The sequence below is a fragment of the Nothoprocta perdicaria genome, unplaced genomic scaffold (assembly GCF_003342845.1).
Source record: "Nothoprocta perdicaria isolate Ctin4 unplaced genomic scaffold, notPer1 scaffold_74, whole genome shotgun sequence".
In the NCBI taxonomy this organism is placed as follows: domain Eukaryota; kingdom Metazoa; phylum Chordata; class Aves; order Tinamiformes; family Tinamidae; genus Nothoprocta; species Nothoprocta perdicaria.
The window spans coordinates 853,859-869,322 of record NW_020456021.1 but is presented as its reverse complement, the minus strand read 5'-3'; the positions used below and the strand labels follow the sequence as shown (position 1 = coordinate 869,322).

The following is a 15,464-nucleotide window of genomic DNA, read 5'->3' as shown; positions in this document are numbered from 1 at the left end:
TGTTTCGGCGTGGCTGAACCGCCCTGGCTTCCAATGCCACCTTTATAAATAGCTGATACTTTTTTTTTTTTTTTTTTTTTTTTTTTTTTTTTTTTTTTTTTTTTTTCTCTCCTTTAGCAGAGAGAAACAAATTGGTGCAAGACGACAGATAGAAATTTGCGTTTGTCATTCATGTATTCAAATCTCAAAAAATTGAAAGATTAACACAAGAAGTTATATTTAAATGTATTAAGAATYTACAAGAACTATGTCTGTCACTCCAAAGCGAACAATTTAGAATAAAGATTCCTGAGACCAGGACCTGAGTTTTTGCAGTCCTTTGGTAAGGGTGGGCTTACCTTAACAGATAGTACAGATACTACTACAATGAATATCGCTCGGAGGAGAAAAAGAGAAAAAAAAAAACAAGAAACCAAGAAACTAAGGATAGCACATTAAGAATAGACATTCAGAATTAATAACTAGTTATGAACTTCATCTCCAAAATTCCTTACAACAATGTCAGTAAAATGTGATTTCCAAGTCATACAATTTTGTCTTTATACTACTCACATCTACTGGTTTATCATCTGCAGCCCGAGATGCAATCAGAGTCCTTCCCTGAAAGTCAATGGTGAATTTTTCATCAGTCTGCTTTCTCTCAATTAAATTACAATCCAAATAGAGGGAAATGATCCCGGGCTGCACGCTAATACCAAGTTTATGCCACTGCCGATCAAACAATGGATAGATTTCTCGACTCTTAAAAGTRTAGTGCAGTATATTTCCCTGAGCAGATTTAGTCATGTACTCCACAACTTTTTTTGCACCATCTATAAGGACAGAGATCTGAAAGCAAAATAAAACAAAAATGTGGTTATTTACAAGATAGAATAGATGAATGAAATATATATAAAACCAGATATAATAAAAATAATTTTACTGCATAGATTGGGTAAGAATTGCAAAGCATTCTTTTAGGTAACTTTTTAAATACTCATCAGCTGTAACCATAATACGCTTTCTCTTCTAGCACGTTGTATTAGTCAATATAGTTTAATTTCTGTAATCCCTACAACAGCTACTTCAGAGCAGTCTATTCTGTGTAAACTGCAGCTAGATCCACTGATGAAACTCTCTATATTTGTATTATTACTATAAAAAAATTAAAAGAAAAAAAATCAAATAAGCCTCTAACCTCAGGCGTGTCATACTGATTTAGAATTTGCCATATATACCACCGCTCTTTCTTGGTGCTTCGTCGTACACGGAACGTTGCTATTAGAGAATATTCTTCAGGAAGACCCTTCGGAAATACTTGCCTACAGAAGGGAGGARAAGAGAGTTTTCTTTATTCTTATACAGACATAAACAATGTTTAAAAGATGGGGACAGAAATAAGKTGAATACAAGGAAACAAATATTCATTCTCATACAAATTCACTAGCTTCAGTGCTCAAAAGTGTCTCTTGTCACTTCTTCTAACTGAAAAATACAATTCTATCTGAAAAGCACAATCTATCTGCAAGAATAAACAGTGAAGGATAAAAACTTCACTAAGATTTTTTGCATTTTAATTTTTAATACTTAATTACTATCAATAGGAATCTTAAAGAACTACTGCAAAATGAATGTCATAGATAAGTATACTTGAAACACTGCTTTCCTCAATTTACTGCTTTGAATCATCAAAGAAACACCCTCTCTTACAATTCCATCTTACAAGAGAACACATAAAGATGAATTTTCTGTAATGAGCAGAAACAGCTCAGAGAAGCTTCCTGGCTGACAAGTAAAACGATGAGGATGCAAGGATGGTGGAAGGGAATAGAAAAGACAGCACATCAGAGACAGACTCCAAAAGAGCTATCCCCCAGTGCACAGGGTTGAGAGYGCTGCCAGCAAGCCAGCTGTGGCAGATTATCCTGAACTCCATGGAGAGTCACCTCTGCATTGCTCGGAAGAGGAGGAGAAAGAGGAGAGTAGAAGACAAGTTGCTTTACTTTTTATGTTGGGCCCTGTACTGGAGTAGCTATGCTATGAATATTATTATTCGCATAGAGAAGCTGGTTGATGCCACTTTATGGTCRTTATCATCTGTGAAAGGCTGGAAAGTGCATGAAAGGCTCCTGAAGACTGAAAAGGCTACAATAGTATCTTTAAATGGGTAAGCAGGAATATTTACAGAACTAGAGGCCTCACCTCCATCCTTGGGAACAGCAATTCGCAAATCCTGCTGAAGCCATTTCCAGGCAGAATGTGAATAAGAAGGTGACTGGGAACAGCTAGCAGGACTTAACCAACCGATTGCCTTCCGTGATGAGGTGACTAGCTCTATGGACAAATAGAGAGCAGTAGCTGCCATTCAACTTCATATAAGCAAGGCCTTCAACTCTGTTCCCTAAAGCATCCTTGCAGTCAAGATGGGAATCAAGGGCTGGACTACAGGATGTTTAGAAAACTAGCTGGAGGGCTAAGCTCAACGGTAGTGCTCAAGAGTTCAAAGCCCAGAAAGCTGTAGGTGGGGGTACTCCTCAGTACCCAGGTGGGTAGGCAGGGTACTCCTCACAAGTTAAAATTAGGGTCAGTACTGTTAACATCCCTGATGACATGGACAACAGGAAAAAGCAGCTCAAGCCTGCTCAAAAAGCAGCTCCACAAGAAAGGTGCTGGGGGGTTTTACTGGACAACAAGTCCATCTTCAGCCAGCAAGGAGCTCTTTAAGTGAAAGGGGAGAACTGCATCCTGAGCAAGGGGGCAGCCGTGTAAACCAATGTATGGTCTTCAGGAAATAACCATAATTTAACCATGTGCACTTTTCTCATTGCTTCCAAGATAGTTTCCTCTAACATCCTGAAAGTAAGAAACTAGGGGGGACTTCTCTCCTTTCTCATAMTGCTTGTCTGCATCTCAACTCTTGTCCTATTTCCAACTGGTTTAGTAGAACAGTTAAGAAACAAACTTTTATATGATGTGCACTAACACAGCCAAAACATTTTAGAAAAGATTCTTAGAGAAACATTCAAAATTTTAAAAGGAAAATAATATTATTTGTTTAGATAGCGCTTCAAGTTTCAGAAAGGATTAAAGTAATAGGAGACAACAAAAATGTGTTGAACTTATTATTAGAATATGTAAGAGGTCCAGAAAGTTCTTCAAGTTGTTTTGCAGATGCATCGTTTCAGTCACACTTCCCCTCCTTTCATTTCATAAAGGTTTTGGATTATTTCTCATCTACTCTTTTAGTCTAGCCTTCTCCCATTAATGTAAATTCCCACTTGTCTTCAGCTATGAAAGTCAAGGAAATTTAATTCGCCTTGGACAGCTACTTGGATGCTTCCAGATACACTACATGGGTTACAGTCATAAACTTGAAGTGAAATGCCTTTGCTTGTGTGAGGTTCTGTAATCTATACAGCTAGTCCTACCTCCAGATAGTTTACAGTTCTGCACTTGCATATTGCTGGTRTTTGATGAAGGTATTTTCTGTATAAATGCATTCTTTATAAACATATTCTTTAGTCCCTCATTAATTAAAATATCAAATAGGATGGTATCTGGATCCAAGTTCTGCAAAGCCCATTTACTTCTGCATTGCCTTTTGACACTGAAATACCTGTAACTGTAATAGAGCATACAGGTCCACTAAGGACATGGGAGAGCAGCCAGTTCAGTTCTGTGATAAAACAGGAATCAGCTCTTGGACATAGGCCAAAGAAATGATTTCTACACACAGGATTTCAGTAGGAGTTATTCCACAGAGCTGCTTTTTAGCAGGATTACAGCAGGCCTCTTTACAAGGGGGTCTTTCCTGCAATTCCAAATTAATTGAAGTGCATTGACTTCAAAGAGGGTAGCAGAGCTTTGGTCTTGTCAGCTGATGCTTTTCTCCTTTCCCTTTTTTTTTTTTCTCTCTTCTTTTTGATAAAATCTTTGTAGCACATCAGTATGTAACTATAAACTCATCTTTAGTTATATAGAAATATAATTTTTACTTATGTCAGGGAAAAAAAAAGAGGGAGGGGTTTTTTGGTTTGTTTGTTTTCCCTACTACTTGGGGCTCTAAAGTTTCCTCCATTCTGCTCCATCGAATGTCTTTTGGAACGCGGCTAGTTCGAACTGGGCAACCCTGACACTGTATCGCAAACATTACTTCCTGCATGAAAATTTCCCTGTTATCCCTTTGCAAGCTACTGCTGTTTGCTGCAGTTTCTGTGTCTGTGGCTTTCATTCATCTCGCTCTCTGAAAATGAATAATATGGGATGCAGAAGCTTCAAACAAGAAGGTCAATAGCATAATCCAATTTCAATATAGAAATAGTGTCTGTTTAATGATTACCAGAGACTCTAGAGTTGATGGCTTTTAATAGCATTTTCTTTTCCTGAAATTCATACCTTTTAAATAGTGGGTGTTAGGTGGATAATACCACCTAAAAGCAAGTGATATTCTGACACATTATGTGGAGCCAGGTAGCAAGTCAAATATTTTTAGAGACATAGACATGTAATCATTTAGAGAATAAAAGAATTTTAAAGATGAACATAGTTATTTGTTTTGAAACACATTCGTTCAGAAACACATTTTGCTCAAGTCTGACAAATTCAAATCAATCTAAAACTCTAGACATGCAAATCACTCATCCTGGAGGTCATGACTCAAATTCCTTCCCAAAACAAGAGCAACTTCAAGGTTAGATCAGGTCAGTACGAGCCCCATCCAAGTGAGTTTTTAAAGTCTCCAAGGACAGAGATTATTTCACAAATCTCTTGACAACTTGCTCCAGTATCTGACCACCCACACAGTGATTTTTCCCCTCTCATTGCAATTGGTGCCCATTGTCTCTTGTTCCAGATTAAACAAGACCAGCTCATTCACTTTCTCCTCATATATCATGGCTCAGGTGGTCTAGTCATCTTGGTGGGCTTCTATTGGGCTTACCCCACCAAATTGCTCTCTCCTCTCCTGGAAAGCCTCAATCTGGACATAGAACTCCATATAGGGTCTCACTGGTGTCTAATAGGAGTAAACAGTCAGTTCCCTTGACCTGTTAGGCAYACTTTTGCTCATGCTGCCCCAATGCAGTTCACCTTTTTCACTCGGCAAGAACACCTTGCTGACCAAAGATTAGCTTGTCACTAGCATGGCCCTTTCTGTAGAGCTGCTTTCTGAGCAAGCTGGTGCCCAGCCTGCACTGTCTCATTCCTTCTTAGCTGCTGGACTTTGCAATTGCTGAACTTCATGAGGTCTTTGATAGCTCATTTTTCAAGTCTGTCAAGGTCCTTCTAAATGCCAGCCTTATCTGCCAACATACTCACCATTAGCAATTTAGAACCTAAAATATGTATTTCAGATTATATTCTGAAAACACTAGACACACTACAAAGAATTTCACCTTGTTTAATGAAGTTACCACAACAGAGGTGAAAGTGAGGTAAACAAATGGCAAGTCATAGTCAAATAAAATAATGCAATATATTAGGCTTAACAGCAAACCACCAGCAAAGAGCACAACTACTCTATACCAAAGACTGAAGCATTCTGGAAAGCATTCTCAGTGCATAACCAAGTGAACATTCCCTGGTGAGTAATTAATGGAAAGTCATTAACAGATGCCTTAAAAGATGTGCTTTACATTCAATGCCACCAGCCAGATGGTGACTGCCCTAAAGGAAAAATACTCAAAAAACTACATACTAGATACTATTATACATATTTTCCCCWATGCTCTTGCTCATTCCGAATGGTTTCAAGTGAATATAATAGAATGAAGAACCTTAAATTGACATAGGTAATCAGTAATATATTACAACCGGCTGCATAGAGTAGAAGTAACCATTTTGTAAAGTTTGGTCAAAAAATCCACAGAACTGTACCTAGTATGTCTATGTTTTAAATAATAATTATTAAAAGATATTTCTAAAAAAAACAGTAACAAGTTGACTTAAAACCTCATGATATACTGTAACATGGTAAAAAAAATTTAAAAACCCTCAAAATACTGAATTTGGAATTTAGAAATTCTTGGAATGTTTCAGTTTGTTTGATCTTCCAATATGCAAAGGGATCTTTACAAAAAAAACTCACAAGACATTACACATAGAGTGACAATTAATGGTAAAGAAGCTGCGCTAAATATTAACCCCCCARAAATACAAAATCAATTTGTTCCCCATGTCCAAAACTCAGCAAGTACTTCCCCATAGCCTATTTACCCTTTCCATGTGATATAGGAAAAGTGCAAGAGGAAAATGAAAGAATAAAGTTAGGAGAGATGATAAGGCTGAAGGAAAGTTTTGCCAAGCTCACTTCAAAGTCTATAGACGTAAAGCGCAGAGAGAGGACAGTCATTGAGAATGGTATATCAGAGTGCCTAAGCCAGAAGAATAAAAGGCATAGCAGGTCTTAACACATCCCTAGCACCGCAGAGACATGTCATGGGAATTAGTAAGTTCTGAGCAAAATCAACTATATAACTGAGGATACGAAATAATTTACAAGTTAAAACAGAAGTGTGAATTAAGTCATCCTTGGCTTCTGATCTCTTACCTGGGAAATGCTTTTGTACTTTTGGACAAAAGCATCTAAAGAAAATTAATACTCATTAATTATACAGGAGCACAAACATGAATCTGATATTTTCCTCCCCCAGGAAACATCCTTGTCAGCAGGACAGACAGTTAAGTTGCATCATTACTGTTTAGCTTCCTCTGCTTAGGACAATCCAGATCAGATATCCTCCCCTTCCTGGCTGTCTGCTCTAACCTTTAGGCTATTTAAAAAGTTGTCTTCTCTTCCTCCTCTCCACCTTTTCTACACTGAAAGTGATCATGACTACCGTGTTCGGTGTTGAATTCAGTGCTGTCCAAATTTATCATGTGTGACTTAAGCATGGTCAATGAATTAGGTAACTCTGGGAGCACTGGCCAAGGTCAAGCATCTCTATACACATCTCTGAGTCACAGAGAAATTTGGGTGGGAATTTAATGCCTGGCTGCTTAAAACATGGTGTTTCTGAACTCCACTGGAACTTATGCCCAAACACATGGGCATTTATTTTGCGGTGCAAGATGATTCATTTTAGGTGCCACCAGAGTTTAGGTGGTGTTTGAGGGCAGACAATAGCGAAGACTTACACTTGGGCACCTAAAGTCTCAGTGAATTATATTTTAGCTGGAATTTAAATAGTCTGAACAGTCTCTTGGTCTGTATTGTCGCCAATATATAATTCAAAATAAAAGCTGATGAATGCAGCACTATGTTCTCAAAGCCCAGCACAGCCTTGGTGGAAACTTCTGCAAACAATAGCAGGAATTGAAGCACATGAGCTGAGCACAGAGGCTTGGATTTACACCACCCAAGCCCGCCKACTTGAGGTGTGCTGTAAATTATAGAGGCCACAGCTGCCAGATTGTGGAAACAAAAGAAAAACCTCTGATATAACAGTACAGTCCAGACAAGATACCTCTTACTAAGCCCTAGATTGAAGCATCAGGCATTTGCACTACGGATGTTAATAAATACACACTGACCTTCCAGCAACAYTTACATGCCACCCTGCCAAAGCATACACCTACATATATATCTGCACACCAAAGCTGCAGAAAGTTTTTGTTGCATCCTCCTCCTCTCTTAATGGGATAAGTATAGGCATATTTTTTTCCTAAAAATGGATGCTATGGCTGTTGCATAGCATAGACTACACATTATGAGGTTATCAGGACAGCAGTTACAGGAACTTTGCATCTGTATTTGTGCATATCTTCCACTATTTTGTAATGAAAAAGCAGAGATTGACTTTTTAATATAGAGATATTTGCTTTTTAATCTGTTTACAGTTCTGAAAATTTCTGAAACGCTATCACCTGGTTTGCCCAGTGCTACTACATTTAAAGAAGTAATTATGAATGAATTAGCTGTGTATKCACAGTGCTATAAAAAGTTTCAGTTCTATCTTTGTAAAGCAGCATTGAATTACCCATATCAAATTTAGTAAGGCAATCCTTTATTTATCTTTTGTTTTTATTTTAAAAAAAGCACTGATGGAAAACTAGCATCTATTTTTAAATCTTGTGAACTCTAATTGTTCCGTGTTGAATAAGAACACGCCACCAGTATATGATAAACTTCCATATTTACAAGTATCAATGAAGCCTCTAGCTTGCTGAATACCTTCAGGAAGGAAAAGACGAGCCAACTTATATTTCCTGAGAGTGAAGTGAGAGATGTTTAGAGTTCATGGCAAGACATATCTTTTCCAGCTGACATATACCATTACTTCTGTATGTCATTGGTAACATGACGATRTTACAGAAAATTGGTGATCAGAGCTCAAAAAGTCACTTTAAACAGTTTTCCTGTGGTGGATGATGGTGTTTTCAGTACTATGTTGACCAGGACACTGAAATTTTACCTTTTTGGGAGTCACTAATGAAACTCAAATTGAGATCATCTACCAATAAAGAAAGCAAAACTCAGGTGACCAAATGCAAAAAATCCTCTCCATTATTGTCAAAACTTCCACATCAGATTAGTGTATTTCTGATTCTCAAGTTTTGCCTAAACTTGAATAGTTCAGTGAGGACAGAGTAAATAACTGGCTAGCACACTTTACTAACCTCTACCTAAATGAGGTATTTTAAATTCTTTTTAAGTAAAAGTAACAGCTGTCTGCTGCCCAAAATAAGAAATAATTTCCCGTCCATCCATCTTCCTCAAATCACACTAGGATTCACTATACAGTTTCATATTGCATTAGGCCTCAAGTTGTTTTCATATGAAATATTATATGATGCACCTTAAGGAACTATGCAAACAGCTTAAGACTTATTAATCATTTATGGAGAGCACAAGTCAGAAATTTGTCACTGAATGCAAAGCTGAAAAGGATTTCAACATTGGAAAAAAGGATTTACCATATATTTTACATACTTCAGCATACTTCTGCTTCCATTTTCTAAATAAGAATAGATTAGCTCTCATTTTTAATATTCAGAGGGGATTAGAAAAAAACGTTAAAGTCAGAGTGCTGTTGTTATAGAAATGTTAAGGAACATTTAAAATCAGAATAATTTGAATCAGAAATAGAAATCTAAAGACTGCTATGCCTCCTCAAAGCACTTTTTTCCTAATGATTCCAGATGGATTATGTATTCTTATTTGTAGGAACTATTGATATAACCCTGTCTCTAAAGAATTCCAAGGCTAACCTTCCAACAATTTCAAAGTGGTTTTGCTAGCAACTCTGCCTGTTTTTAAGTGTGGAAAGTTKTGGCACATTTCATAAAAATTACATTTTTAATAGTAGTAACATATATGGGAAATAGGAAATGCAAATTTTTTTTTTTTCATTTGCTTAAGTAGAAACTTGCAGCCTGATAAAGTTTGGGAAAAAAAAAAAGCAGACAAATATTTAGGCTTCTGGAGTCTTATATTGTAGAAAGGAGCTTTCCATGCTTGTTACAATGCAGTTGCCTTGTTCRGCCTGGTTATTTGTTTTACGAACTAAATAGTTTGTACTCTCAGAGTAATCAGTGAACTTTCCTTGTATCTGAGAGACAATTAAAAACCAAACACCAAAGGCCACAAAAAGTAAGAATATGTGATTTGTAATCATTTGCTCTTTCTCTCTCTTAGTAAAGCGTTTAATTTAAAAGAAAAAGTATGAAAGCTTCTTTTTTCCATTCCATATATGTGCTCAGAAAMTAGCAACAGTATCACATTATAAAATAATCTACTTGAACAGCACATTTCCCTTCTAAATCATCACAGCTTATCCTGAATGCTGCACAGTACATTAAGCTGCTCTAGCATGTTTCAAATACTGTGATTTGTTGTAGGGAATGAAGTATCTCCTGATGCATGCATTCATTCAGCACGAACGTTCCAGAAAACCTCAGTTCTTTCCTTGTTCAAAATCAGATTAATAAATTGATTGCCTCTATAAGGAAATTATTGAAGGTCTGACATATTCCTGACAAGCTATCCACAAAATAAACTAACTAAAGCATTCTCTTTGGAGAGTAATATGAGTGGAGGAATCTGCAATAACGTGATGATTTGTCCCTGCCTTCAGTGGTTTTGCGGTTATATCCTAAGAGGCTATCTCTGTTCAAAATGTAGAGCTCTTAAAGACTCACTTAAAAAGATAGCAGAGATGTAAGTTTTCCTCAGATCATTCAAGAACAGTATCAAACTTCTCACATCTTTACATAGTCACTCATCCCATTTAGCCATGACAAACATATGGAAATTCAATTGTGATAGATCCTCTTTTTCAATTATGGCAACATTCAAGAGAACAAATATGAATTCAAACACTTTTAAAGTAACTTTGCATAATTCCTTCAACATTTACCCCTGGGACTTMATTTAGAGATTCTACAAGCAACTCTATAACTAATTTGGCCCCTCTAGTTTGTTCCTAGTAAGGGAACAGAGACAACAGATCTAGATATTTTAGAAGTATGCTATTTGGCAGGCACTGAAATAAATGAGATATTAAGTTCTTATGCTAAATATGATTATCTACAGTGGAATGAGTTACTCAGCTGAGCAAGGAACTCTCTGATGATATTAGAACAAGAACCAAACACTGTAACCTCTGAAAGYCAGCCAGCAGCAAGAATTGCTCTAGAGGAATTTCTTTTTTTATGCTTCTTACCTTGAAACCAAAACTATTGGCACAGTGTTAATTATTTGCAGATATTAGCAGATGCTGTTGTCTGAAAAGGTAAAAGAAAAGGCAGACTAGAATGGAAGATTTGTCTATTGGGTCTTCTGTCTTTTTATGCTGAAGACAGAAGTGCTTCAAGTTTTTTTTTTTTTTTTTTCGGGGGCAGGTTGGAAGGAGGAGAGAGGCAAGAAGGGAAAAACAAAAATGGTGTTTCTGTTTCCTTGGCTTATGCATTCATATCTCCTTCAGAGGAAGGAATTAAGAAATTTCAGCATTCACCTTTCCATAAAGGCTTTCAGAGACAACACGTCGGCCCTGCGCAGACACTTGCACTGGCATCCAGAGACACAAGTTGATCCTGGCTGCAGAACTGTTATTTCAGCTTAGTGCACAGCAGGGGWAATCGTGCCAAGCAGAGCTGCCCACTGAGAGATTCACATCCCTCTGCATCTCACATCAGTCTCACAAGAGCTCCCCTGTGCATTTCCACATTTATTGTGCTGCCCAACTACAATACATTCAGCTCCTAGGAACCCTAAAACTTTAGCTGCAACCTCCCCTCCAAATATCAAATATTTGGTAGCTTTTTGCAATAATGCAATGAAAGCCACGAGCACTAGCAAAGCAAACTTGAGATTCCACTTGGTTTCTTCCCCCRTCTTCCCTGGTTATGACACATTTGGCCAGGCCCTAGACAACTTGGGCTGATGATCTATAAGGTATCACATCTTGCAAAGTAGTAATCCTTTTTATTAAATTTATTGTTGTAGTGAATCTATGTCTGGGAGGCGAAAGGGTGAGCTTAAAGAACTGCCATATGGAGTGCCAAAGAATGAAACTAAGGGATGCATTCTTCCTAAACTCTTCAATTAATGGCTTGGATAAACGTTGCCTCCTCAGCATTCGGGACTGCCTCCAAATAAATGCATTCCAGGCTGAAGTCATGAGCTGGCCACTAAGAAGTGTCTGAGAGGAAAGGCTCAGACAACTCTGAAGGTATGACAGCCTACCACACTGCTACAGATGGATATATCTATCCACTTTGGTTCCAGCTGATCTCCCCAAAAAAAGAAAGGTATAAGGAGTGGGGAAGATTAAGTTACCAACAGAAGGCACTGGAGTAGCAAAGCAGGTTTATGATACCAGATACCAGAAGACTGACCTGAAATAAGTAGCTGTGTCAGCTGCAGCAGTGACGCTACAGAGGGAGAACATGCTTTGGCTTTAACACCCCCTACACACAACATGACTAATCTATGAATTTTTAAACCTGGTGCTCTGCTTACAATTTGAAGGATAACTAGATAAATAATATAGTATTTTACTGTTGWAAAAATTGCATATACATTTGTAAAAATTTATATAATTTGTAAAATATTTACAATTCATAAAAATGCATTTGCATTACATAGAAAGATCTGCACTCATTTCTGAAAACTGAAAAGAATCTCAGGGCTTAGAAATGGGTTGCTTAATTTACATCAAATTAAAAAAAGTGTACATATCTTAGCCTTCATCTCTCACATTCTCTATCATAACAAGATTTCAGCAAGTTACAGATTAAATGGGGTTAAAATGTATCAAGCTAAAAAAAAAATATCAACATTGCATTGCTACCCGCTGAGTCATAACTATGCTGAACAGGATGAGCCAAGGACCTGCAACTTGCCAGTCCTGCTACTATGTGACCCAGCTGGGAAATGGCCAGATATCCTCTTTCAAGGGCTAAGAAAGAAACCAAGAGGGGAAGGAAGAAAAAAAAAAAAAAAAAAACACCCACACACCTAAAAAGGGTAGACAAGTTCTTGCATTAAATTCAAGATGGCTATTGAAAGGAGAGTCAAGCAGCAGTGGTCTCTTTGGATAACTGACCAATAAATTTTTTAATTTATTTCCTAAGCTTTGAGGAAAACAAGAGATAGGAAAATGAGAGAGAGGAAAGAAAAAAATAAAAGAAAAAAATGAAAAAAAAAAAGTAAAAGAAAAGCCAACTTGAAAGAAAACTGGGTATGATGAGGAGTCTTTCCCAAACTGGGGAAACAGGCTACATGCCTTATATCCAAAMAAGGATGCTTATTATGCTGTGAATTTATGAACTCTTCAAAATACAGTGAAGGCTCCACTGTGCAAAAATGCCTTTGCATTAAAGGAGCATATGTATAGCCATTAATTAAGCCATTAGTTGAGGTTAAATCATCTATGTAATTTCCTTATGAAAATAACAGAAGTGGAAGAATAACGGTTTTATTTTTTAATACTGAGACTGACAACCTCACTGCTGATTCAAATTCTTGGAACATATTACTTTTTATAAAAACACGTGCAACAGATAGWTTGTGGAACACTTACGACAGTAAAGAAAACATGATTACTTTGCATTTTATAAATTTGTGAATATTCAATCCTGCAATATGATGCAAGCAAGTTAGTTACTTTTCAAAGCTTCCAAAATAATTTGCTCACTGTCCTATGAGGAACAAAAGCAGCATTTTTGATGTATTTGCTCTCATCATTTAAATGACTTGGTTGGCAGTGGACTTGAGTATCTATTTTGATGGGAATCTATATCAAAATCTGTTAATGTCATGATTTGTAAAAGAAATGCACATATTTATCTTTGTATTATATCTAAATCAATCCAACAAAAGGTATGCAAAGAGATGACAATGAATAGTGACAGTAAAAGCCAGGATGCAGTAAAATAATGTCATCTTAAATTATAATGGGGATTCACATTAATAATGCTAACTGGTCCTTAACTACAGCAACGAAGTGAGGCAATGTTACAACACTTAAATCTTTCAAGAATTCCAACCAGCTAATGAGTCATGACTTTCCCTTTCCATGAAATCATATCAGCTATCTTGAATCACAAAGCGTTGTGTGTTTTTAATGCTAGCATTTTCACAACAACTCAAACTTAAGCTTATGTAATTTCCTGGTAGCATATATTTCTATTAGAATGTGGAGACAGATAAGTATTTAGTTATTCCTGAATTTAAAGAAACTCCTTTGGCAACGAATGTAACTTAGGAAAAATAAAAAATAGTTTCAAAGTCTACAGTCCTTTTTAAGTAAATACACGTCTGATAGCATTTCTTGCATGTAACATTTTCAGACATTCAAGTCATCATATACAGTTTCATTACTGAACTACTGCTACAGCATATTTTCTATTTATTTTTTCTGTATGACTGTTGTCATACATTTTCTTAAGACATTGATGTTCACGTGATTGTTAAGAGTCACTATCTATACAACATATTATCATTCATATAGGACGCAAACTTCTTTTGTTAAGCATTCTTTATTCCCACTGGGTTTACTTTATAAGAAGTTATATATTTCCGGGGAAAGCTGCTTTCTCCTCCAAAACAACTGATTTCCAAACAACACTTATTCATGCAAAATGTGTGAGTGTTATCTACTACTCCTGTAGTTGTCAGCTGCTAGATGTCAATCCTGGGCAACAGCAATTATTTTATTTTCCTGTAGCATAGAACAAACAGATCCAGCAGGTCAGAATTCTGAAGGCAAGCACTGGACATGGAAGCACACATCCCCTACTCAAGGTCTGGCAAATCATTTCTGTTATTGTTCCATATGCTTTTGGTGAATATTACTCTCTTTTTAATTTAGTTTCATAGGTTTCTTTAGATTGAGCAGTTCAGAATGTTAGGTGCCTGCCATCAAGAGACAGATGCAGCAAGTTCATAAAAAAACAAGATGTTTTGAGGCGCAGCATTTTGGAGGTGCTGTCAGCACAGTTGGTTCTCAGAACCTGCTCAAAGCAAACCTAATGCTCTTTAGCCATTCACTGATTTATAAGATATGCTTTCAACAATATTTATTTTGGGTAAGCATCAATATTCACTATAAGCCTATAGCATACATACTTCTTATTCAAGTCAGCACAGAGCTCACAGAAAAAGTATCTGAGATAAATCCAAATCTATCAGGGACTTCAACATTAACAACAATGTTATGGAGAGTAGCAGCCTTATACCCAAAATAAAAAATACGTGCATTTTCATGTTACAGTTAATAACTTAATGCCCTATTGAAAACTGTCAACAAATTCCTCAAGGTCTGTATTGTTATGCTCAACCWCAGAGTATTTTTAGGATATTCTGCTTTTTAGAATTCAGAAATTCTGCCGATAGTCACATTGACTCAATACAGAAATAACTTATGAGCTCTTGCAGATGGTTCTGTTAACATACTGATGGCTGTACACCAGTATTTAATTTCTTTAGATTACAAGAATATCATTTTCTTTCCAAGTTCTAAAATGATTTTGTGATGTGACAAACACTTAGTAGACAATGAGGTTGAAATGAACAGACTCTGTACACGTATGASCTAAATTAGTTGAGACCTAGGTCTCCAAGTGAAAAATCCAGGGCATAAAACATACTGTTCATGCAAATTTAAAGCAGCATTTTTAAATGTTTGGTAATTTATCTCCTTCATCTATAAAAAAAAAATATTCCATGGCAGGATGATAAAAACTGCAAAGAGCTAACCACAAAGAAATGCTAGAAGCCAAAAATCTTTCACAACCAACTGTAAATAAATGAAAAATCAGGGTAATGAAAAACATGTCAAGCAGCTTCACTGTGAGCCCATGAACTATTTTTAGACAGAAACACTAAAAATTCCATTTTTTTTTTTCCTGCCACAGTACTACCTATTTGGGAGGCACGAAAAGAGAGGGACGGGACAGATATTTATGACATCTTTAAAATACAAAGGCCCTTGGTGTAGAAACAGCTGTATCAGCACAGACATCTTTTTGCAGGTACAACTTGA

The 15,464-nt window shown here is 36.7% G+C and overlaps 1 protein-coding gene across 1 annotated transcript in view; it reads right to left on the bottom strand.

The window, feature by feature from the left end:
* Positions 1-15,464, bottom strand: part of COL19A1 (collagen type XIX alpha 1 chain) — a 179,789-nt gene that overhangs the window by 149,329 nt on the left and 14,996 nt on the right. The window contains exons 5-6 of the mRNA XM_026051330.1: positions 1,178-1,301; positions 553-828 (exon numbers count right to left, since the gene is read on the bottom strand). Of these exons, the coding sequence (XP_025907115.1) occupies positions 553-828; positions 1,178-1,301 (400 nt within the window). The remainder of the gene's footprint in view (positions 1-552; positions 829-1,177; positions 1,302-15,464) is intronic.